Here is a 22,898-nt window from a genome sequence, read left to right on the forward strand (position 1 = left end):
TTAATGGCTTAAAAGAATCCCTCAGAGGGCTGTGGTCCTGCTCCTGGAATGGTTGATATTTTTATATATTTGTGCTTCAACTTATTTAAGCAAGCGAAAACATAATTAACCAGACCCAGTTATGACCGTTGTTTAAAGATTTGTGTTCCCTTGCCTGACATCACAGGGCTGTCTTTTTAATATTAGTGAAAATAAAATAATTAGTGAACAATAGCTTCCAGCCATATAGGGACCATTCATACCCTGCGGCTCCAGTTCCTTTTTTCTTTTCTTTAAAAGAAAATTCAGATGCTCTGCCATTCTTTTCAAATTAAATCACATGGAAAATGCTTCTTCCCTGCTTTTTTCATTAATCAGCAATTGCTAGTGTAACCAAAAGAGCAACTGTGATTTTTCAAATGCAAAGGATGATGGACAGAAAAAACCATAGGACAATTATGAATAATTGCCGTGTAATTACAGAACAAAAGAATTTAAAGATCACATGTCAGGGTAGGATTTTCTGAGCGCTTGTGGCTGGGGGTAGAGGGTCACCTAGAGCAGAGATATCTGATTCCCAGCAAAAAGGCCACACACCATGCTGTACCTTCTCAGTCTGTTTATGGCAACTGTCTCTCGTTACAGTATGCCGCCCTGGCTTGGGAGCAAACTCACCAACACCAACTCACCAACACAAAGGTAATTACACACTGCCTGCCTTCATAAAACCTCCAGCTTGCTCAAATAGAAACCACATGTTGGAATAGACAGCAATGCATTAAAAATAGCACTTAACAGTCATGTGTTTAATAAGCAGAAAATATGCGAACTTCACTTCTAGCTAATTTCTTGGTCCTAAATGCTTAAGTCATTGATGGATTATAATGTATTTGGTATCTGGTGTGGGAAGGATTGCAATGGTTAGATGAGTACAGAGTCAAGACGGTGTTGAAAACATAGAGGCTGGGAAATAAGACCCCTGGCTTGGAAATTTAAAGCAAATGTAAGGTTATAGAATATAAGAATGTAATGTTATAGAATATAAGGGTTTATCAAGGTGGAAGAGAAAATGTCTCACTGTAGATCCACTCCTGTAAAAGCTTGACTTGGCTTAGTTTAAAGTAAAAATGTATATTGAAGTTAAAGGGACTGGCAGGGTTGGAGTGCTACACTAAGAGTGAAGCTTATTGGTCTCTTCACATTCTACCATGCATTAGGCAATCCTTTTCCACTCATGACAAATTTTAAAGCGCTTTCAGTCTATTTACTTGCACAAAAATATGTTCATCTCCATTTCAACGCTGTCTTTGTCACAAGAATTCAAATGAATGCATCCTATGTTTTCTTTTACACTCTCTGTTATTGTGAGCTTCTGATTACCATAGATTGAAGGCAAACAATAATGAATGACCATTACCATCACAACCTTTCCTGTGAGCTTCCTGAGGCATTTAATTCGCTACTGCAGCCTTGAGAGACTTAGTTTGATCCACCCAAACGGTTCTTCTGTTTTAAATAGTTGGTTTCCAGTCTTTATGCGCAGCCACATCATTCACTAATTTAACCAAAACCCAACAATTCTGTCAATATAAATTTAGGATTATCTCTGTGATGAACTACTGAAAGCATCACCTGACTAGTGGTGGCAATGCACAACCCTACTACCCAAACTTATTCTGAGTGTCAGGGTTCTGGGCCATAAGACCTTTTCCATCCATTGTAATTGGAGAGAGGGTTCCGTTTGTGCAAATAGCATTGTGTAGAAAGCTGCCCTGTTCCATGGAAGTGAATGGAGAAGCCTGTATGCCCCAAGCTGGAGATTAGGACAGTTCTTTTTATAGTGGCAGAGAAAACTGCCAAATGAGGGAAGGATCTACTATAGAGCAAAGTGATCTGGTGTACTTGTTTCCTCATTCTGCCTCTTGCTATTATCCCAGACATAACTGCTGAATCAGGAGATGAGGCCAACCTGAATTCAGGCCATTATGCAGATCTTGAACATTTATGGCTACTGATACAATAGGTTATGTAATGGAATCTGCAAGGGGTCTCCTATCCTCTCTCCATCGTATCAATGTATTAGTGTGCTGCAGTTTAATGCATTCATTAATGATTTTGGCTATAATTTTAAAAGTGAATGTTTGCCCTGCCAGATAATCTTGCCTTGTTGTGAAGGCCATTAAGAACTACTCATCTCAACTGGTAGTATTGTTGTCTGCTTAGTTTTAAATTTTAACCACTATGTCAGCTGTGTCTCAGATTGCTAGGCATGAAAGCCATTTTATATTTGTATATCTCTGATGTATTTTCATGTGTAAATAAGTGCCAGCCTATTATCTTTGAGAAAGGGAACAACTGAGTACCTCTGTATATAGTAGAAGTCTTCCTGCTTGCATATCAAATCTATTATTTCTTTGTTAAATTTGTATTCTGTCTTTTCTACAAGAGCTCAAAGCCTCTCACCTGGATATTACTCTGGCCAAGATCTATTTAGTAAATTCCAGCAATGCAACTGTACTATGTGCCTTCAGACCAGTTAAGAACCTGTGCATTTCTTTACTGTGCAATCCCATACAATTCTGTTCAGAAGCAAGCCCCATTAAGTTCAATAATAATAAGACTTATAGGATTGCAAGTTGGATACCATACAATTCAATAGCAACTTCACTATTAGAAGTCTTGAACACTGCGATAGAGGAATGCCATCTGCATTGGGCTTTAAAAGCAATAAATATCCCAAATTAAATTGACAGATCGAAGAATTTAATTTAGAAAAAATTCCAAATGTTTCTCCAATCTGTGTGATATTTTCTCCAAATAAAGGGAAAATACCTCACACTTAGAAAGATCAAATTAAACTTGCTACTGTTCTCGTGTGAGTAATATTTTTTTCTTAATACATTTTTTTGGCTGGAGCATTCCTTGTGAATGAAAGGTATCTTACAGGAACCCTGGCTGATACAGAGCAATAACATTCTTCCTGAATTGTACATTTCTTTGGCTTGCACCCAACCCTGCAACTGTTACTCTAGCTGTTGTCTGATAGATATCAGCAAGGCAACTCATCTGAGCCAGGCAGGTGGAATCAGGGCCTTCTCAGACAATGGAAGTCTTTGTTGTTGTGATGGGAACAGATAGCTACAGGGTAAACATTTAAGACAGACAACAAGCGGGCAGGTTCTCAAGGATAAGCTTTATAAGAGCAGGAAGGTTAGCATCAGCCACGGTGTACATGGAAGTCAGAGGACGTGATTATAGTTCATGGGAACCAAGAGTGCAGGATGGGATACATTCAATTCAGTTTCCTTTGCAGGCTTAAAATAGAGCCATTGTAAATTATGTCAGCCTGTCTGAAACCACTAAAATAATTGTTAAGAAGGTCTGAGAATGCACAATATGCATTGTTGTATGGCTTTGATGTGTGAAGGGCAAGAGCCTGTGATATAACACAAACTGAGCAAAAGTTAAACTGTTCAACTCTTCTTTACTGGAGGAAGCTGAGTTTTAATGCATAAGGATAATAACCATACCCGCTATTTAGAGTTTAGAGTGGTGGTATATAGCCAAAGTGGCAACATCCACACCCAGGAGGGAAGTGTCAGCAAGCTTGGAAGAACCTTAAGTTTTGCAGAAGGACAGAAAACCTTGATGGGGAAAAACCCCTCAATAAGCTCAGTGAGAATTGAACATGTTCTGGGGCCATGGAATACTGACTGATTTGTTGGGGTAGAGGAGATAGAAAACCGAGTTGGAGGGGAAATGGAACAGTATAATCCTGGATGACTGACTGCAACACCCCATGCTGCAACATTTTATTGCAGGCTCATCTATTTTAAAATTAAAGGCTGTGTGTGCCAATTATATTCCCATACAAAAGGGAGGAATCAGCCAGGAACTCTTAAGGTTTTCAGAAGTATGTTTTTTGTTGTGTTTTAGGGAAAACCCTAAGCGGGAGGGAACCCCTCCCAACAGCCCAAAGCCTACTAGCTGTGCTTGGTGACCATGGAATGCTAAGTAACAACCGAGGAAGACACAAAACTGGAAGGAGAATGGAATGACTGAAATCTTTTACGGCAGCATGCCACAAACAGCAATGCTTTCTTGCAGGTCCTCCTTGCATTTGCGCTGATTTTGAAGAAAACTTACCACATACCTGTGTTAGCAAGGCCCTGCCAAGAGCACACATTTGTTCTGAATGCAGATTTGTTTTAGTAAATGACCACAGGAATTGTTCCAACTGTAGAAATTAGCTTAGAAAATGTATTCTTTGTTCATGGTACACATATACAACCACAGTACCTTATTTCTGAAATCAGACCAGTATAGCTATCATGGCTATGCAGTATATATATAGAAGTATATATCAAAAGAATTAAACCTGTGGTAACTTCTGTTCAGACTTTCTTAGAAAAAAGTAACTTTATATGCTTGTGCAATCAAAATAATGGAGCAAACCACAGGGTCAAGTTACTCATGCATATGCAAGGCTCAATATGGTATTCTTTTCTGCAATTATGTCTTATGTCTCTAGATATCATTGTACTATAAAGCAGTGACCATAATCCAGAACTCCACGTATGTGCAAAAGATTGGCTTGCATGTAACATTTTTGTATCTCTTCTCAACTTGCAAGTAGGGGACTGCTGAATCGGAAGGACGACAGGGGTTTCAGGTGCATGCACATGGATTTTTCTGGATCCTGGCCAATGCATATAAAAACTCAAGGCTGTCAAATATTATGAAAAATAAAACAATATGATACTAATGTTGATTTTTTTAAAAAGGGAAAGAAATGTGGGGATTTTCATTTTCTGCTTCTTATTATATTTGCCTAACTGAATTCCTTGTTTTGGTGGTTGGGACAATTTTGGTTTTTTTACATGTAATCTGCACTCAGACTCATCCTTTCAGATGTCTGACTAACAATGCAGCCCCTATACATGTTTAAGGCCTTGGTGCTGTCCATTGTTGGTCATACTCAGAACAGACCCATTCAAATCAACAGACTGTGTTAAATGGGGCTTACTCTTAAGTGTATGCACATAGGAATGCTGGTTGCAGCCATAGTTGCATATACAAGGATATAAATTCCATTGAACTCAGTGGGTCTTATTTCTGAGTAAACATGTTTAGGAATGAGCTCTAAGTAAGTTTTCTAAAAGTGTAAGAGACTTCAGATGCTCAGTTTAAAGCAGCTGGGTGGGACTGAATGGGGTGTGGGGGGGGGGGAGGAACAGAAAAAATTACTTTAAATCCTGAGTTTTTGTTGTTGTTGTTTACACACAGGTGAGGTCTGCCATAAGTCCTATACTCAGTTTTCAAACCTTTGCCGTCATAAGCGTATGCATGCTGATTGCAGAACCCAAATCAAGTGCAAAGACTGTGGACAAATGTTCAGCACTACGTCTTCCTTAAATAAACACAGGAGATTTTGTGAGGGCAAGAACCATTTTGCGGCAGGAGGATTTTTTGGCCAAGGCATATCACTTCCTGGAACCCCAGCTATGGATAAATCTTCCATGGTTAATATGAATCATGCAAATCCGGGCCTTGCTGACTATTTTGGTGCCAATAGGCATCCTGCTGGTCTTACCTTTCCAACAGCTCCTGGATTTTCTTTTAGCTTCCCTGGTCTGTTTCCTTCAGGCTTGTACCACAGGCCACCTTTGATACCTGCTAGTTCTCCTGTTAAAGGACTGCCAAACACAGACCAATCAATCAAAAGTCAAAGTCCCCTCATGACACATCCTCAGACACTGCCAGCTACCCAGGATATTTTGAAGGCACTAAATAAGCACCCACCTAACCTAAGTGAAAATAAGCCAGTGGAGCTTCAACCAGAAAGGTCCTCCGAAGAGAGGCCACATGAAAAAATCAGTGACCAGTCAGAGAGTAGTGACCTTGACGATGTCAGTACCCCCAGTGGGAGTGACCTGGAGACCACCTCTGGCTCTGATCTGGAAAGTGACATTGAAAGTGATAAAGAGAAATGTAAAGAAAATGGTAAAATGTTCAAAGACAAAGTAAACTCTCTGCAGAATTTGGCTTCCGTAAATAATAAGAAAGAATACAGCAATCATTCCATCTTCTCACCATCTTTAGAGGAGCAAACTGCGGTGTCAGGAGCTGTGAATGATTCTATAAAGGCCATTGCCTCTATTGCTGAAAAATACTTTGGTTCGACAGGACTTGTGGGGCTACAGGACAAAAAGGTTGGAGCCTTACCTTACCCTTCCATGTTTCCCCTCCCATTTTTTCCAGCATTCTCTCAGTCAATGTACCCATTTCCTGATAGAGACTTGAGACCGTTACCTTTGAAAATGGAACCCCAATCGCCAGGTGAAGCAAAGAAGATCTTAAAGGGAAACTCCGAGTCTCCCTTTGACCTTACCACTAAACGTAAGGAGGAGAAACCACTTACTCCTATAACCTCAAAACCAGCAGCTCCATCAGTGACCAACCAGGACCAGCCTCTAGATTTGAGTATGGGCAGCAGAAGTCGAGCTAGTGGTACAAAACAGACTGAGCCTCGGAAAAACCATGTGTTTGGAGGAAAGAAAGGAGATATTGATCTTGAATCAAGGAAGTCATCGGACATCTCTTTGCAACATGCAAGGCCAACACCTTTCTTTATGGATCCCATTTACAGGTAATACACATGAAACAAGCTATACAGATGGCCCAAATGGCCTATGGTCCTCAGTCATTTAATGTAATAAAATGCACAAATAGTTGAAATTTGAATGAATGCAGCTTAGGGACTGGGGATTTTTAAACATTTATTCTCTTAATACAAAATAATTATTATATCTGAAGCAATTTTCCCTTCAGAAAAAATAATGTATTTAAAAATTGGCAGTCAAATCCAGCTTTTGTTTGCAAACTAGGAACGTCGATCTCCACTGCAATCAAAGGTGTTTCACTCAAGAACTCAAAACACGTTGTACCATAGCAACACAACGTGGAACTCAAGGGTAAAATTCTGCCTTTATTTACAATCAAGTAATCTACTGATTTGTTTTTAATTATTGGGAAGTGTTTGTTGCACTCTGCTGTGCAGAGTATTACAACTAATGCCAAAGGAACTGCATGATAAATAGTCATATAGCAATGCAATAACAATAATAGTAAATATTACTTAGTGTGTTCGGATATCTTATTGAACACAGGACAATAGAACAATTATTCCAAAGGGAAATAGCAATGTATGCTATTTTCTGGATCTATCCAGGGGGACACCTGATAGAGCCGGTGCATTCAAACAAATTCAATTTGATATTCCTGATTAGAGATTTTTCTGGGTTTTCATAAAATAGTTTCTTTATTTGCCACATTGAATGGGTACTGTCTTTCATGTGATCTCTGGAAAGACAATACAATAAATTGTTCCCCCAAGTTTGCCACTTCAAATGGCAGGCTAGCCAAGTTTCTCTCTTTGTAAGTAAGAGCCCAAGCCTGATGGAGTGGAAGTATTCTAGCTGCCCCCTGACAATGCAGACTAGTGTGTTTCCCATGAGTATATTGACTTCTGTTGGTGTACAGCCGTAGGTGCGTATGTGTTGCAAAGGAGCAAAGCATACCACAAGAACAGATGAACAAAAATCTAAACAAAACGCAATTGGACAAGGGATAACAACGGCTGCCGGCTGCCTAAGGTGTTCATTCCCATGCTTGTTTGGAGGTTCTAGCAGGGGAGCGCAGCTATCGTATACCCTTGACCGAAGAATGGTACACTCCTTCTATCTGGGATGGTCGTCCTCTTCCACCGAGCGCGCAGCTTCGGGAGGGATGCACATGGAGCGGTGAGGGAGGAAGGGGACACCCGCCTAGCCAGCCAGATCAGCCGAATCAACCCTGGCGATCAATGGGGTGACAGATGTCGCAGCCAGATCGCCCTCACATCCAATTCCCATGTAATATGCCAGCACACAGCAAGAGTACAGCAAGAGTTGTCTAAATTAATTAAATAATTAAAGGCTCTTTAATTAAAGCCCTCAATAACCCACCCACAGAGCAGAGAGCTCACTGCATCTCTGCATGATTTACTGCTGTGGCTTAACATCCTTTCAATGAACCTCCACTTTGGATGGCACTCTCTCTCTCTAATGGAGAAACTCATTCATCCGCAATGCAGAGATGGCAGCAGAATTACCCACCCTCAGAGGGGCCTCCAATCTGCCTGTGCTTGAGTCACTGCTCTGGCCTCGCTTCTTTCCCACCAGGAGACATACCCAGATCAGTGACTCATGCAGAAACACAGGGAGTGGGGGGCTCCTCTGAGAGTGAGTAATTTTTACTCTTACATATTCTACAACTATGCTGTTCAGGTTAAACAGGGAAAGGAACATTTTTATTATATATTTTGAAAGAATAAAGTTTGGAAAAAACTGGCCTACGTTTATGAACAAGTGCTGAATGACGCCAACTTGCTGTTTTCGAATATCACATCTGGATATTCATTCATGGGATTTAGACCTAAATAAATATGGCATCCTGTTAAAATTATTCCCCCCCCCCCCCCGGTTTTGTTTATTTCTGTAGTATTTGTCTACTATGGAATTTGCTGCTTCAGTCACTTGGCACAACTTAACAAATCTACAACTTCCAAATGTAAAACAAAAAATCCTCTCATTCTTTAAACAGTTAGCCAATATTGACATGATATAAACTTGGCAGACCTTCATGATGAGTTACAAAAAAACCATAATCCTATTTGGGGGGGGGGAGAAAATATGAATATGGAAATAGAAATAGATGTATTTTGTATTTGAAGTGGTGAGTGTCAAGGCTGACATATTTGGAACTCATTTCCCATACTTCAAAAGCAGATAATATTATTAATAGTGGAACAATAATAAATGCTTCGTAGAAAAAAATTCAGTCCAATTGTTTGTTTGTTTTTAATATTTGATTTTGTTCCATAGAAAATTGGCCATTTCAGCTCTGTAGTTTTGATAATATAGTTATGGTTTTGATAACTGTGCTCAGACCACTCAGCAGTTTCTGTTGCGCATAATAGTAGATACTTGAAACTGGAATGTTTCCAGAGCCATTGGCGTAGTTTTTTAAGGGGTGCCCACTAGCCTCATTGACATTAAAGAGCATAGTGAATTGCACCTCCTTGTCTTTGATCTATGCGCCTGAGCAGTTTTGCCTCTTGTCATGAATCCAAGTTATCAAATAGTTATCCATATGCGAGACTGAGTCATCACAAGAACATTCTTATTTTAACATTTACAGAGTAGAAAAAAGAAAGCTAACTGACCCACTTGAAGCTTTAAAAGAAAAGTACTTGAGACCATCTCCGGGATTCCTATTCCACCCACAAGTAAGTATTTTTTACAATCAAGATGTTGTGATGGTAAACAAACATGTTAAGCCATAGACGCAGGTGCACAGGAACAACGGGAATCTTAGTCATTATCGGATTTCCTAGAACATACAAGTTTTAGTGAGCAGGGAGAAACAAACCACGTAGCATTGTTTTACTTTTCACAATGTTTTTCAGGAAGACTTCAGGAGAACAGTGCAACTGTCTCCACATGCCCAGTGGAATTCTGGGGTTGTGTGTCTCAGATGCCACAAGAGAAGCCCCTTAGGATGTACTGGAAGTAGTCTTTTATCTGGCATGAATGCCTCTAAGAAAAATGCCCAGAAGGCGCACTATGCAGACTGGCATGAGCAAAATGCCGGGCACACCCAAAGCACCTCCCTGAATTTCTAGCCTCTGTTTTCAAGGCGCTGTGCTTGTTAAACTAAGTTCTTATGCAGTTATGCCAAACAAAAGCACCTGGTGAAATGATAATATGACTGATCCACCATATGTCTACTTCTCAATGTTTCAAGATATGTCAACAGGGAGCAACTTCTGGTATTTGCTTATGTCATACCTGCCAGGGGGCAAAAAGGCCCAACCCAAGTGCATGACATGCAGGCTCAGTCACAAGTTTAGGGTCTATTTTGTTTCTAAGACACAGGAATTTGTGGGTCCACCTTAATACATAACCTTTGCCACCTGTAACTTCTTGATGCATGAGATAAAATTGAGCACTGCTTGCATAGACTTCACCATTTTTGTTTTGTCAGGTCTAGGTGGCTTCTTCTGGTTATGCTAGTTTAGTAGCCTAAACAAAGGTCTAAGATCTTGGAATTCTAATTTCTAATGCTATGTTTCATTTATAACACTATAGGCAAACACCGATATGATTGTTAACCTCCTTGTTAACAGAATGCTCCACAGTACTGTAGAAAGCCACTGTTTTACTGTTGAAAATGATTATGCGCAGCTTAGCAGGCATGGCCAAGCTCAGAGGATAAGGTTATGAGAACTTGTCAGCAACCGTATTTGTGGTAGTCCAAATTAGTGTAGGCTGGCATTCAGGGAAAATTTATTTCATAAGAATCTACCAATAAGTGGATAAAGAATGCATAGTTTATACTAACTGAAACCTGGCTTAGGACACTTCGGGACAAAATTATAGGGATGCAGTACATTGCCCAGGCAGGTGCACTATGTGACCCATGAGAGCAGTAAAATAGCCAGACTGTACAACAGTGACGGGATAAAATCAGGCCAAATCTTTATTGACAGCAACAGACAGGGCAAGGGTTGGTATGGCATTGGGTCCCTGGATCAGTTCATCATTCCACAAGCCCCATGTTGATGGGATGGATCTGGATCGCTCCAAGCCTGCACAACAGGAGTCGCCCAGTGCTGAACCTTGCCGTGGTGCAAGCCAAGCAAGCAAGGTCTCACTAGGGACCAGAGTGCAGATTCCAACTGGGCAGATACTGATCCCACGATTGGGTTTGCCATGGTTCATCCTCCCCTCAGGCCCCTTATGCCCCCCCCCCTTACACTATGTTGATCCTGACCAATGCCATTTCCACCCTCATACAAAAAATGTTCTTCCGTCTAACCAAGAAAGTTGGGAAGTTTTTAATATTTAATGCTGTAATGTTTTTAAGACTCGATTGGAAGTCACCCAGAGTGGCTGGGGAAACTCAGCCAGATGGGCGGGGTATAAATAATAATATATTATTATTATTATTATTATTGTTGTTGTTGTTGTTGTTGTTGTTGTTGTTGTTGTTGTTGTTGTTATTTATTAGGAAAGCCATAATTTCACTGAGGGAAGGGGGGGAGAGAGAGAGAGAGAGAGAGAAAGAAAGAAAGAAAGAAAGAGAAAGAAAGAAAGAAAGAAATCCTTTCCGGCTCTGTCAACCAGCAACTCAAAGTTGCTCAGTTGGTCAGTGAAGGCTCTAAGCCAGTGCTTTTTTTTCCCTTCTAAATTTTTTTTTAGGGATACTCTCGTTTTCCTACTCATATTGAAATACTGCCCCTCAATGAGGCCAAACTTAGATTCACACAATGTTTAGGGGTATGTGTACCCCTGCATTCCTCCAGAAAAAAGCACTGTTCTGACCCAAGGGTGCCACCATGGGCAGGAAGCTCTCAAAGCAAAATGGCTGTGAGTCCAGGGGAAGCAGCCTTATATAGGCTTTCCCCTCCCCTCTTCAGCAAGGGCTCATGGGACAGCTTTTACCTTGCCCAGTATTTTGCTGCAATCTATGGGCCATAGCGCTGCTGGGCAAAGGGGTCCCATGCTTATTAGGCACAGAATGGGGCTTAGCAATGCTTCTATATTTTATTTTTTGTATAAAATATAAATCGAGACAATATGGAGTCAAACCCATCTTTCTTTGTTACTCCTCTTATCACCAATCGATGGTGAGTTAAGCATTCTATAACTGTTCTAATTGTTTTTTAAGAGCCAGCAAAAAGCAGTAGCTAGAGTATGAGAACTTAGTTACAATTTATGTTTTGTCATGAGGATGCTAGCAAAAAACTGCCTTCTATATAAAGTGATTGCTCTTTGACATAGCTTTTGAACTGTTCACATGGGGGAACTCACAAGAAATGGTTCTTATGCCTTCACGTATGATGCAAAGAATGGATGATGTGCCATGTGATGGACCCAATCAAAATTGTACAACAGCGAATCAGTTATTACAGGGTGAATGTTTTCAACATCTTCTCAGTGGCAAATACAATGTGTGTTTTGGTGTTTAGGCTGGCATGCTGTAAATCCAATGCATAGAGTGGGATGTACTCTTATTCTGATCTCTGCCCCAAAATGTGAGAAGGGTGATCTGAATACAGAACAGTGAGATGTGACATGCCATAAACATGATTGCTAAGTGCCCTCTTCAGCACTCTGGAGCTTGCATTGCTGCCAGGGACTCCAGTGAGCTGCAAGTAATGAAGTAGACTGGACAACTGTGAGGCCAACCAAACACTTGCTAGAACACATAATCATGCCTGTTGCATGGCAGAGAATAGCTTACTTTGCTGCCTCCACTGCATGCATCCACAAGCAAGTGGGCTACAGAGCTGTTCAGGATGGTCCAGGGAATGTCAAAACTTTCTCCAGTGAACTTTGAGAATAAAATTGGTTGCATCTGCAGCAATTTAGACTATAATTTTGTTGCAGATCCCACTGACATAGAATCATAGAATCATAGAATCATAGAGTTGGAAGAGACCACAAGGGCCATCGAGTCCAACCCCCTGCCAAGCAGGAAACACCATCAGAGCACTCCTGACATATGGTTGTCAAGCCTCTGCTTAAAGACCTCCAAAGAAGGAGACTCCACCACATGTCCAGTGCATCAGCTGATCTTACTCTGTGGGGTCTGTTGCAGTTAGTGAGGCATTGAAGACATGAACAAGGTGCCTGCAGCAGTGCTACCAATCATGTGCTTTCTTGATCCCTGCTGCTCTTGACTGATAAGGACTAGGCAGGAAGTGGCTATGACCAGGTGGGTTCAGGGTGTGGTGGTGAGCTGCTTGTGCCACCATTCCTCAAGAAACCCACCCTGGACCTGTTGGTGTATGACAACTACTGCCTAGTCACCAATATCCCCATTTTGAGGAACTAGAGAGATCCACAGTAACCCAGCTGTAGGAACTCTTGGATAGTACTGATTTTCAGGACCCAACTCAGTGCCTGGATGTAGTTGTGGGATGGATGAGGGCCAGTGAGATGACGGCTCTGTAAGTAAGCAGTTCTTGGGTCAAGGAAATAATTCACCTGTTCTGGAGGGGGTGCACTCCCTCTGAAATGGTTCCATCGTTGCTACTAGAGACCCAAGTGACCATAGTGGCTAGGACTAGGAGTGCCCTTTACCAGGTTTAGCTGGTGCAGTAGTTACGATGGTTCCTGGACAGGGATAGCTTAGTCATAGTGACCCATGCATTGGGTAATGTCAGCAATGGATTACTGCAGTGTAGCCTTTGCAGGGCTCATTCCAAGGCTGGTTCAGAAGCTGCAGCCAGTACAGAATGCAGTAGCATGGCTGCTCAGTGGAGTTGCAGATTGTGAGCATATTGTGAACATAGCAGAGGCAAGTGCATTGGCTGTTAATTTGCTATTGAGCCTGGTTTGAGGTTTCGCTGTTAGCTTATAAAGCTTGAACAAATGTATCCGAAAGAGTGCCTTCTCCCATATAGACAGCCCAACTCATTGAAATCAGCACATGGGAATCTTGTGGTGGCACCACAGCCACTGGTATTCTGGCTTGTATTCAACAGGTAGAGAGGTCTTTGCCTACCTGGGAAATTAGGCTTGCATAAACTGCATTATGTTTTAAGTATGTCGTAAAAAGGTGTTTGCTCCAAGAGACATCTTTTGATTAGTAATGTTGCTGCATACAGGGTGACCAGATTGGACTACTATATATTTATATATATCTATTGTTTTATACTGATTGTTTTTGTTGCTTTGTAATTCTGTGTTGTACACTGCTTTGGATATTTTTAAATATAAAGCAGTATATAAAGATTTTAAATAAAATAAAATGCAGGATTTCTGCAAAAGCTGGCCTTGGGCCTCAGCTACTCCATATGAAGCAAAAATGTGGCTTTGAGCTACTTTAAAGGTTGTGTAATAAATACATACTGGAAAGGGGGGAAAGGAAAAGAACAGGAACCATGGGGGGGTGGAGGGAAGTTGGCAGGGAGCAATTATAAGAAGGGACATAAGGAGATCCTGCTGGATCAGGCCTGCAGCCCATGTAGCCCAGCCTCCTGGTCTCACAGATGGGCCAGCCAGATGCCGGAGGGAAAGCTGGAAACAGGACCTGAGGAAAGGCTGCCATGCAACACCTTTTCTCTAACAACCACACTACGTTTTGTCACATGACCAAGAGACAGTCCCTTTGTCTGTACCCAGGAAGATTATGTAAACTTCATCACATCTTTTAGTTCTGCCAAACTTCATATTCTGAGAGCCGCTTCTAACATTAAGTTCTGACGGGGTAAAATCTTCACACAAAGCTGCTTGTTTGAAACAGATATACTTTTTAGAATGAAATGAAAACTATTTACTTTTTAAAATGAAAACTATGGGGATTTCCATATAAATTAGGTAACTGACAGTGAATGTCTACCCAGACCATCTGTCATGTATGCTTTAGTTGAGTTGAGCTTCCTGCATTCCAGGGAGTTGGGCTAGATGGCCCTACAATTCTGTGATTCTCTATTCCCAGATAAGTGGGTACATGATTGCAGCTGAGAGTGTTATTTTCCTAGGATTAGCATGTCATGACGTCAGCAGTGATCACAGACACTGAGTTCAAAGCAGTAGCTGTGTTCAGCAACCAAAGTTCGGAGGTGACTTAGTGGAAGGTGGATGAAGTGAACTATCTCTACCCTTCTCTCTCACCCCTATATATCAATGCCAGTCACTCTCCCACTTCACAAACCATTGCTATGTTTTGCTTGTGGGAAATGTACACAAACCTGTTGCCCCTTTAGAAGTATTTTTGTGTGGTTGGCTAACACTGTGTTAGGTGTTTATCAGCTACAATAACCCAAGAGCCAGAATGCCATAGTTGTTAAAGTGGGGAGATGCATATTCAAGTCCCCACTCAGCCATGAAGATCACTGGATGACTATGACCCAGTTACTCTCAGCCTAGCCAAATTCATAGGGTTGCTGTGAGAATAAAATGGGGAAAACCACTTACGCTGTTCTGGGCTTTGTGGAGGGAAGGCGGATTTTAAATGTAGTATTACTAATAAAATGCTGATGATGAGATGTGTGGGTTGCGGTACATGCCACCCCAGGGTAGTGCTACGTGTCAGAGTGGGCTGGAAGCAGACCCAAAAGAACTGTATTTTATTATTTTATGTGAGCCACCTTGGGTAGCCTTCTGGATCAAAAGGAAGAACAGAAATAAAATAGAGTAATTAACATAGATGGTTGGACAAAGCTACCAACATGAGTCTGACCAAACTGTGGGAGGCAGTGGAAGACAGGAGTGCCTGGCGTGCTCTGGTCCATGGGGTCACGAAGAGTTGGACATGACTATACGACTAAACAACAATTAACATAGAAACATGGGAATCAGCCTTACATTGAGTCAAACAAGTGGTCCATCTAGCTCAGTATTATTTACACTGATTGGCAGCAGCTCCCCTGGCCCTACCTGGGGATTGTAGAGATGGAACTTGAGACCTTCTGTATGGAAGTCCAATTGCTCTACCACCGAGCTACAAATAATGATAAACCCTATGTCAGAACTCACTCCCAAACTTGTACGGCTATAGTTGAAATGAGAAGTGATTAAAACAAATACACTTGTTTTGGCTGCAGTGACTTAGAGCCTCCTAGTAGCCCCTGCAAAAGGATGTAGTAAGAGGTTAATGGAAAGCTGGTCAACAGGTTTACCTCATGGAATCTTCCCAAGGCATAGAAAATAAAGTGTGAGGTAACACAAGGTATGGGCTCATAAGTCGGCATGTACATTTGTAGGTTTGAATTGTCCTCTTTTTTTGTGGAGAAGAATCATGCCCAGCGGAGGAGCATATGCCTGCGCTGCCTGGGGCGGTGTGTGGGATGTGCCCCGGGGGGGTGGGGGTGCGGCAGGTGTCCTTGGCAAACCACAGTTCAGGGCAGGAGAGGCGCGGGGAAGCTGCCACCCACTCTCCTCCTGGTCAGCCTGTGCCAGGCACAAGCACCGCAGCCAAGGTGCAGCTCCTCCTTGCGTGGAGCCAGGCTCCAATAAAGCAACCTGCTGTGGGGGAGCCTGTTTGAGCCCCCTCACAAAATTGCATCCGGTGCCACGGCCCCCAGGGACCCCCCTCCCATGCTACGCCTCTGATCATGCCGATCTAGCCTGCGTGCATATGAGCCTAGCACTCATAATCTTACCCATGTATTGGCAGCGTGCACAGATGAAATTACTTTTCTTGGAGATGCAAAGAAAGCTATGGCTGAGTGAATGTTGATCAGCTGTCAGATTGAGAGATCTCCCTTAGCCGGCCTGTTTTTCCTTGGACCTTTGCTTTTTCTTACTCTAGCTCCTCTGTCGGTTGTTCCTTTACATAATACTGCCACCGCTTGGTGTTATCACTTGATCAACTCACTGTGCAATTGCTGCAGCTTTACCTACATCACCACAAGTGTCTAAAACTAAGGTGTGTGAGGACTGAAGAAAATCCTCCCAGCCGTGTGGTGAGCATCTCCATACAAATGGCTTACGGTACTTATCATGTGCCAGTAAACCAGCTGCCTCTTGCGATTTAGCATAGTTCCAGTGACACCAATCATGTGAACAATGAGCCTGAGTCTGGTACCCGTCCTGAGTTTCTGCTGGTCTTCCTTGGTGTGTCTTTTCCTGTCCTGGTTCTCTTGTCTTGTAAATGTTCAGGACCTACTTTTGCTTCGCTTCTTCTGCAGCTCACATCCTGTGAAGTAGGTCTTCACTATTTACGATAAACCATGACATGGCAGCAGGCAACAAAAAACCCCCGTGAGGTTGACTGAGCTCTTCTTGGTGGGCTGCCATCCATATTTGGAAGCAGCTCCCCTAAGCTTGCTGCTGCTCCATGCTTCACTATTGCATCTCTTAACCTTAAGCACTTGTTATGCATTGCACTTGTGAATAAGGTAAATGAGCAGAAAGGTAAAAATAAATAAATCTGTATGTGAATGTTTTATTCTAAAGTGAAATTTAGAGATAGTGTCTGCAAATGGCACACAAATGAAAAAAAGTTTTGACACAAAACTGGTATGTGTGTGGTCAGGGACATACCACAATTTTGCTGGTTGGTAAAATAGGATTAGAACATACTAAGAGATACGCTGCTTTAGTTCCAAAGGCAGAATTTAACTCAGTGTTGTGTGATAACTTATTTTGTGCTACTGTTTTAATAATCATACAAAGATTAACTTTAGTGGTGGACAAACATACCTGTAAGTTCCCATAAAAACTATGGGAAGCTATTAGGACCAAACCACACAGACCCTGTTTAAAAGAAAAATCTACTTAAAATAAACACATCTTGATTTATTTTTTGAAAACGATCATTTTGGAACGTAATAATTACAATGGCCACACTGCATTTTGGATATGATGGACAAGTTGAGACACAGCACTGGCTCCCTTTTAACTCTGGTTAAGAAATGGCAAGCCAGCTTTGGGAAAATACTCTCCTACCTCCCTACCTTTCTCTGGATCAAATTGCCCTCTCCTGCCTTAAGAGGAATTTCAACACCTGTTGTGCACTGGCCCAATGTCACTTCAGATACAAATAATCCACTTCCAGAAGGGTAATCCATGTTAGTCACTCATAGCAAAAACAACAAAGAGTTTTAGCAACTTAAAGACAAACCAATTTATTGTAGCATGAACTATACATTAATTGCAATAAGGGATCCAAAAGCAGGAATAATGTGTTGTTTTTGTTTCAATTTTGCTCCCAGTTCCAATTGCCTGATCAAAGAACTTGGGTAAGTTCATTATTTATATTTTCAATTTAAACACTGTAGAAGAAATTGCATAAGAAACGTGACATGAAAACTCATTTACTTCACTGCAACCCTACAAGTCTTTTCCTGCTAATTATTTTAGCTCTCCTAAATCACACTTGTGTCTTATTCTACTTTTCATCAAATGCTAGTCTTTACTCCATTACACGTTCTAATGAATGGGAGTCTGCTACAAAGGACTGTATGTGCAACCGTTTCAAAGAATTGTATTAAGATTTCTAGAGGCATAAAATTGTTATGCCAGGGAGTGATCCAAAGCTCTGAGCTTACAGCAGCACAATTGCACACATAAAGCATTTTACTGTGCTAGTGTGGGCTTTGTATGCCATCTACTATAGATCAGAAGCCAACATATTGGGGAGTTTAGATGACATCCCTCACAGATCACAGCGCTCCCCTCACATGTACAAGCAATACATGCATGTGTCAGTATATGCATAAGGCAGAACATGCAAAACACACAGATGTGTGTTTGTGGCTGCCACAGCTAGAAAGTACCAAGCTAGGTTGGGCATCCCTGTCATCCACTCACACATTTTTTGAACATGTGATGGAGGATCTCTCTGAGCACCCACCTTTGAAACAATCTTTTGCAGATGAATCCATGTAAAGGAATATTATATAGTCATTATTTAAGTATATTTCCCATCCACCCCAGGGAAACCCTATCGCTCAATCAGCTCAAACATCAATTGGGTTTTCTATAGATTTATGTTTGCCCCAATTTAAAGCTAAAGAGCAGGTTTTCCCTGGGAAAGGAGCAGGGCAAGGAGAAAATCTCTTGGACCTGTGTTCTCTAGACATGGAACAAGCGGAAGTGTGGATGAGCCTACAGTTGGCTTGGACAAAAATGAGAAGCTCAACTCCTTCTTGTGGCACTTCATCAGTTCACCTCAGTACTCTGCACGTGACCATTACAATTTACTTCTCTCTTTGTTTTTATTTTTTTCATAGTTAGTAGCAGTACTTTGTACAGCTCCATTTTTTAATTGTGAGCCCTGAACTTGGGGGATGAGAACTATTGATTGATTGGGCAGTTTATTAATATTTTCTTGGCACTGTGCAAAAATTATGAAATGGTGGACTACCATCCACCGAACACAAAACAAAAGCGAAAGAAACAAGGACAGCAAACAGATTAAAGTACCAGTTCTTCATGAATTATATTATATTCTTCATAAATGTTATGATGATGACCAGGTGGATTGTCTGGTGATGGAGGCATTTTTGAGAAAGGGCAAACTACACTGCAGTTGTTCCCACTCACGCCAATGGAATAGGCCTTGGAGTCTCACCTCTCCCACTGATGCAGCCAGATAGAATTAGCTTGTGCATCATGATGAGCATTGGTGAATGGAAGCAACTACCAATAATTATAGCCAGTCACATGACAAGGTCTAACCTCCATAAAGGTTTTCAGGTCAGACTTGCTCCTTTTTAGAACAGCAAGGGAGTTCAGGTTCAAATGAAGACCACAGATACATGTTTTTAAAACCAGGTCTGCTCTGAGAAATGAGAGATGGGTGTGAGGGGTCTCATTTAATGAGCAAAATGGATATATAGCTGAGGAGTGCAGACCTTTTCTGCAGTCTGTCTCACAACGTCACTTTTCTGGCTCGGTACCAAAATTGAGATCAAACTGGCTGAACGTCTTCAACCCCAGTTTGTTTGTTCCAGTTTAACCCCACCGTCACTTGTAGGTTTAAGGCAGTTTACAATATTTTAACATTTTCCCTCCCTTGCTGTATCCCAGTCCTTTCTTACTGGCAGATTTGAGAAAGAGATGAAGAATGAAATTCCCAACCAAATGATCTCTCCCCTGTTTTCCTTTCTCCCATTCACATGAACAAATCCATACAATTCTTCTTGAGGGTCGCTAAAATAGACCCCGAAATAAAATGTATTGGCAATGACAATGAAAAGATGCTGATATGGTCTAGATTTTTCATATTTCTTAAAAATGCACTAATTAACATAGAAAATGAACATCTGTATCATTTTTCGTTTCCAATGAATTATGATGGCCAGCCATTTTGTGAAGCAAGCCTTCAGTGGCCTAATTTATGAAATGCTAGGGTCACGTAATCCTCCGATTTCAAGGTATTAAGTCATTATTTATTTTTAACAGACTATTTGCCCTATATATCTGTTACTGTTTTTCAGTTCCTAGCTAATAAACTTTGACATAAAGGACCAAGGCCATGTTTGATGGTATCAAACCCATCTGAGACGCTTATAAATATCGTCTCCCCTCCAGTTATGTCCATGTCTACATTTTTGGGCTTGAACTGGGAGAGCGTGCAGGTTTGCGTCACCCAACAGTTTATAGCCTCTCTGGGACTAAAAGGGAGGTATGGGATACAAGCAGCTTCCTTTTCTAAACTTCTGAATGCAGATAGAATCAGCTATTTACGTATGTAAATCAAAATTGGTATGCTGTATAGCATTAAAATATGCTGGGGTTTTTTATTTTATTTTTTAAAAACATACTTAGCCCAGATTAAGAGCATGCATTGCTTAACCATAAGAAGCCTGTGTACGAGAGAGGAAACAAAGAACTCTCTTGCCACCCCCTAGCTTTAGGAATGTCTCTGTAGACATATAAAATCTAATCGTTGCCCTAAATTTTTTCTTTTCTTAATATGAGGTAACATGATGTTGGTTTTGGATGAGGAATATTTTCTCCCTCGGTGAGGAAATATTTCAGTGCCAGACATCTGTTCCAGCCATGCATTCACATGTGAATATTGGGGCAGGAAGGGATGAGTAGGGGCACTATTTCTTTAATCACTCTCCTTAAACCCTTATACCAACCAGGCTTCCTCAACCTCGGCCCGCCAGATGTTTTTTGGCTTACAACTCCCATGATTCCTAGCTAGCAGGACCAGTGGTCAGGGATGCTGGGAATTGTAGTCTCAAATTGTAGTCTCAAAACATCTGGAGGTTGAGGAAGCCTGCCTTATACCTTGCTGCCTGGAAGAGAGCTGTTCCTTCAACAGTGAATCAGCTCAGGCTGGGAGGCTCCATTGCTTCATGGCTCTCAGTCAGCTTGTCCCCCTCCTCCCAAATATCCTCATGTACTAGTGATAACTCTGAAGATCCTGTCTGACTCTCCATATTCTCTGTTCCTGTGGTCCCAGGGGAGATTTTTTTTGGGGGGGTGCATGTGTGTCTGTGTACCAGCAGGAACTCAGGCAACTGAAGTGGGCAGTGGTGGTTAGTAACATTTTGACTTAGCAGGGCTGCCATTTTTAACCATGCTGTTTTCATCATAAGATGACTTGTATGGCACATTTAGGAAAGTATGCCATTATACTTGTGCAGAGTGATATTGTCTCCTCCTCTAAAAAACAAAACAAAACTCTGCACATCTATGAGCAGGGAAAGAGTTTCCATGTAAGAGGGCCCAAGTACGATTTTCAGTAAAGACTGACTGCATACCGCCTATGTAGAAATTAAGCCTATGTTCTATATAGTGTGACATAAAATTTTGAGTACATGAATACAAGTTCTTTGCCAAAAAACTAAACATACTTTTAAAATGTGATGGAAATTTGCTTCCAGTTTCATGCAGCCCTGTCCCCACAAAAAAACAGTTTAACTATTCATTATCCAAAAGACTCTTTTCTCTAAATTAAAAGAACAAATACTAAGCTATAAAAACAGCTCCTCAAAGGAGGAAACACTCACTGTTTTCTCTGGCCTAATGGTCTGTCTATTCCCATACTATTTCCAACAGTGGCCAGCCAAATGCTACTTGGGAAGTCCCTGTTTTGTACCTGCTAAATCCCTGTTTGGTGTCCCCAGCTTGACAATCAGATGTACTACATCTGAATATGGATCTTCCATCTCCTGTGGCTAAAATATCTTCTTGACTGACCTGTCCTCCATTAATTCTGCAAAGAGTTAACTATGCTATTGCCCATTACAACACAGTATGACATTGAACTCCATATATTTATTGTGCAGATTTTTAAAAAATAAAAATACTGCCTTAAAAGTTATGAAGCAATTATTTGCTTTTGTAGTTCCTGTTCATGTTCTGAGATAATTTCTCTAAATTTACATTTCCCAGTGTTCACAGTCTGATATCATGGATCATGCAGCTTCCTACACCAAAAGGTTCAAATATTTTGCTCAGTGGTAGAGCACATGCATGAAAATTCTTGCTATAAAGGATTTTCAGTAACTGGGCAGGAAACCACACCTGCCAGAATTCCTGTGATTAATTTGAGTTGGTGTTGACTGGGAGTATAATCTTTTGTCCTGCTATTCACACCTGAGCTCCGCCCTGGAATTTGCGATGTAATAGCATGTATGCATTTATGAATTAATGAATGAATACGTACATATATAAAGCTTTTGCAGAATGCTTTTCTTATGCCACTGTGTCAGGGTTTCTCAAAATTGGGTCTCCAGCTGCTTTTGGACTACAATGCCCACCACCCCTGACCACTGGTCCTGCTAGCTAGGGATGATGGGAGTTGTAGTCCAAAAACAGCTAGAGACCCAAGTTTGAAAAACCCTGCACTATGTCATCACTGGAACGCGGGTGGCGCTGTCAGTGCCTAGGACTTGCCGATCGTATGGTCGGTGGTTCGAATCCCCGCGGCGGGGTGAGCTCCCGTCGTTCGTTCCCAGCTCCTGCCCACCTAGCAGTTCGAAAGCACCCCTAAGTGCAATTAGATAAATAGGTACCGCTTTATAGCGGGAAGGTAAACGGCGTTTCCGTGCCCTGCGCTGTTGCTGGCTCGCCAGAGCAGCTTCGTCACGCTGGCCACGTGACCCGGAAGTGTCCCCGGACAGCGCTGGCTCCCGGCCTCTTAAGCGAGATGAGCACGAAACCCCAGAGTCGGTCACGACTGGCCCGTACAGGCAGGGGTACCTTTACCTTTACCTATGTCATCACTACTTTCACATATCTTGGAATAGCAAACCAGGGCTTCCTTCTTTTGACAGTTGGAGCAATGCAGTAGAGAAAAGTATAACCTATGAGCCAGGCATAGGCGCCGACTCCATGGGGCTTGAGGGGGCCCGAGCCCCCTCAAAAATTCGTTTGGGGGGGCTCCGCCCCCCCAATAAT

At 41.7% G+C, this 22,898-nt stretch overlaps 1 protein-coding gene across 21 annotated transcripts in view; it reads left to right on the forward strand.

Moving 5' to 3' along the window:
• MECOM (MDS1 and EVI1 complex locus) overlaps positions 1 to 22,898 on the forward strand; it is a 469,813-nt gene that overhangs the window by 423,475 nt on the left and 23,440 nt on the right. For 9 of the 21 annotated variants that reach the window (XM_028731495.2, XM_028731494.2, XM_077929788.1 and 6 more), the window contains 5 exons: positions 625 to 678; positions 5,266 to 6,628; positions 6,867 to 6,953; positions 9,220 to 9,307; positions 17,750 to 17,776. In XM_028731495.2, the coding sequence (XP_028587328.2) occupies positions 625 to 678; positions 5,266 to 6,628; positions 6,867 to 6,953; positions 9,220 to 9,307; positions 17,750 to 17,776 (1,619 nt within the window). The remainder of the gene's footprint in view (positions 1 to 624; positions 679 to 5,265; positions 6,629 to 6,866; positions 6,954 to 9,219; positions 9,308 to 17,749; positions 17,777 to 22,898) is intronic. The other 12 variants (XM_028731498.2, XM_028731497.2, XM_028731501.2 and 9 more) reach the window with 9 other exon arrangements.

Source organism: Podarcis muralis, chromosome 6 (genome assembly GCF_964188315.1).
Source record: "Podarcis muralis chromosome 6, rPodMur119.hap1.1, whole genome shotgun sequence".
NCBI classification, from domain to species: domain Eukaryota; kingdom Metazoa; phylum Chordata; class Lepidosauria; order Squamata; family Lacertidae; genus Podarcis; species Podarcis muralis.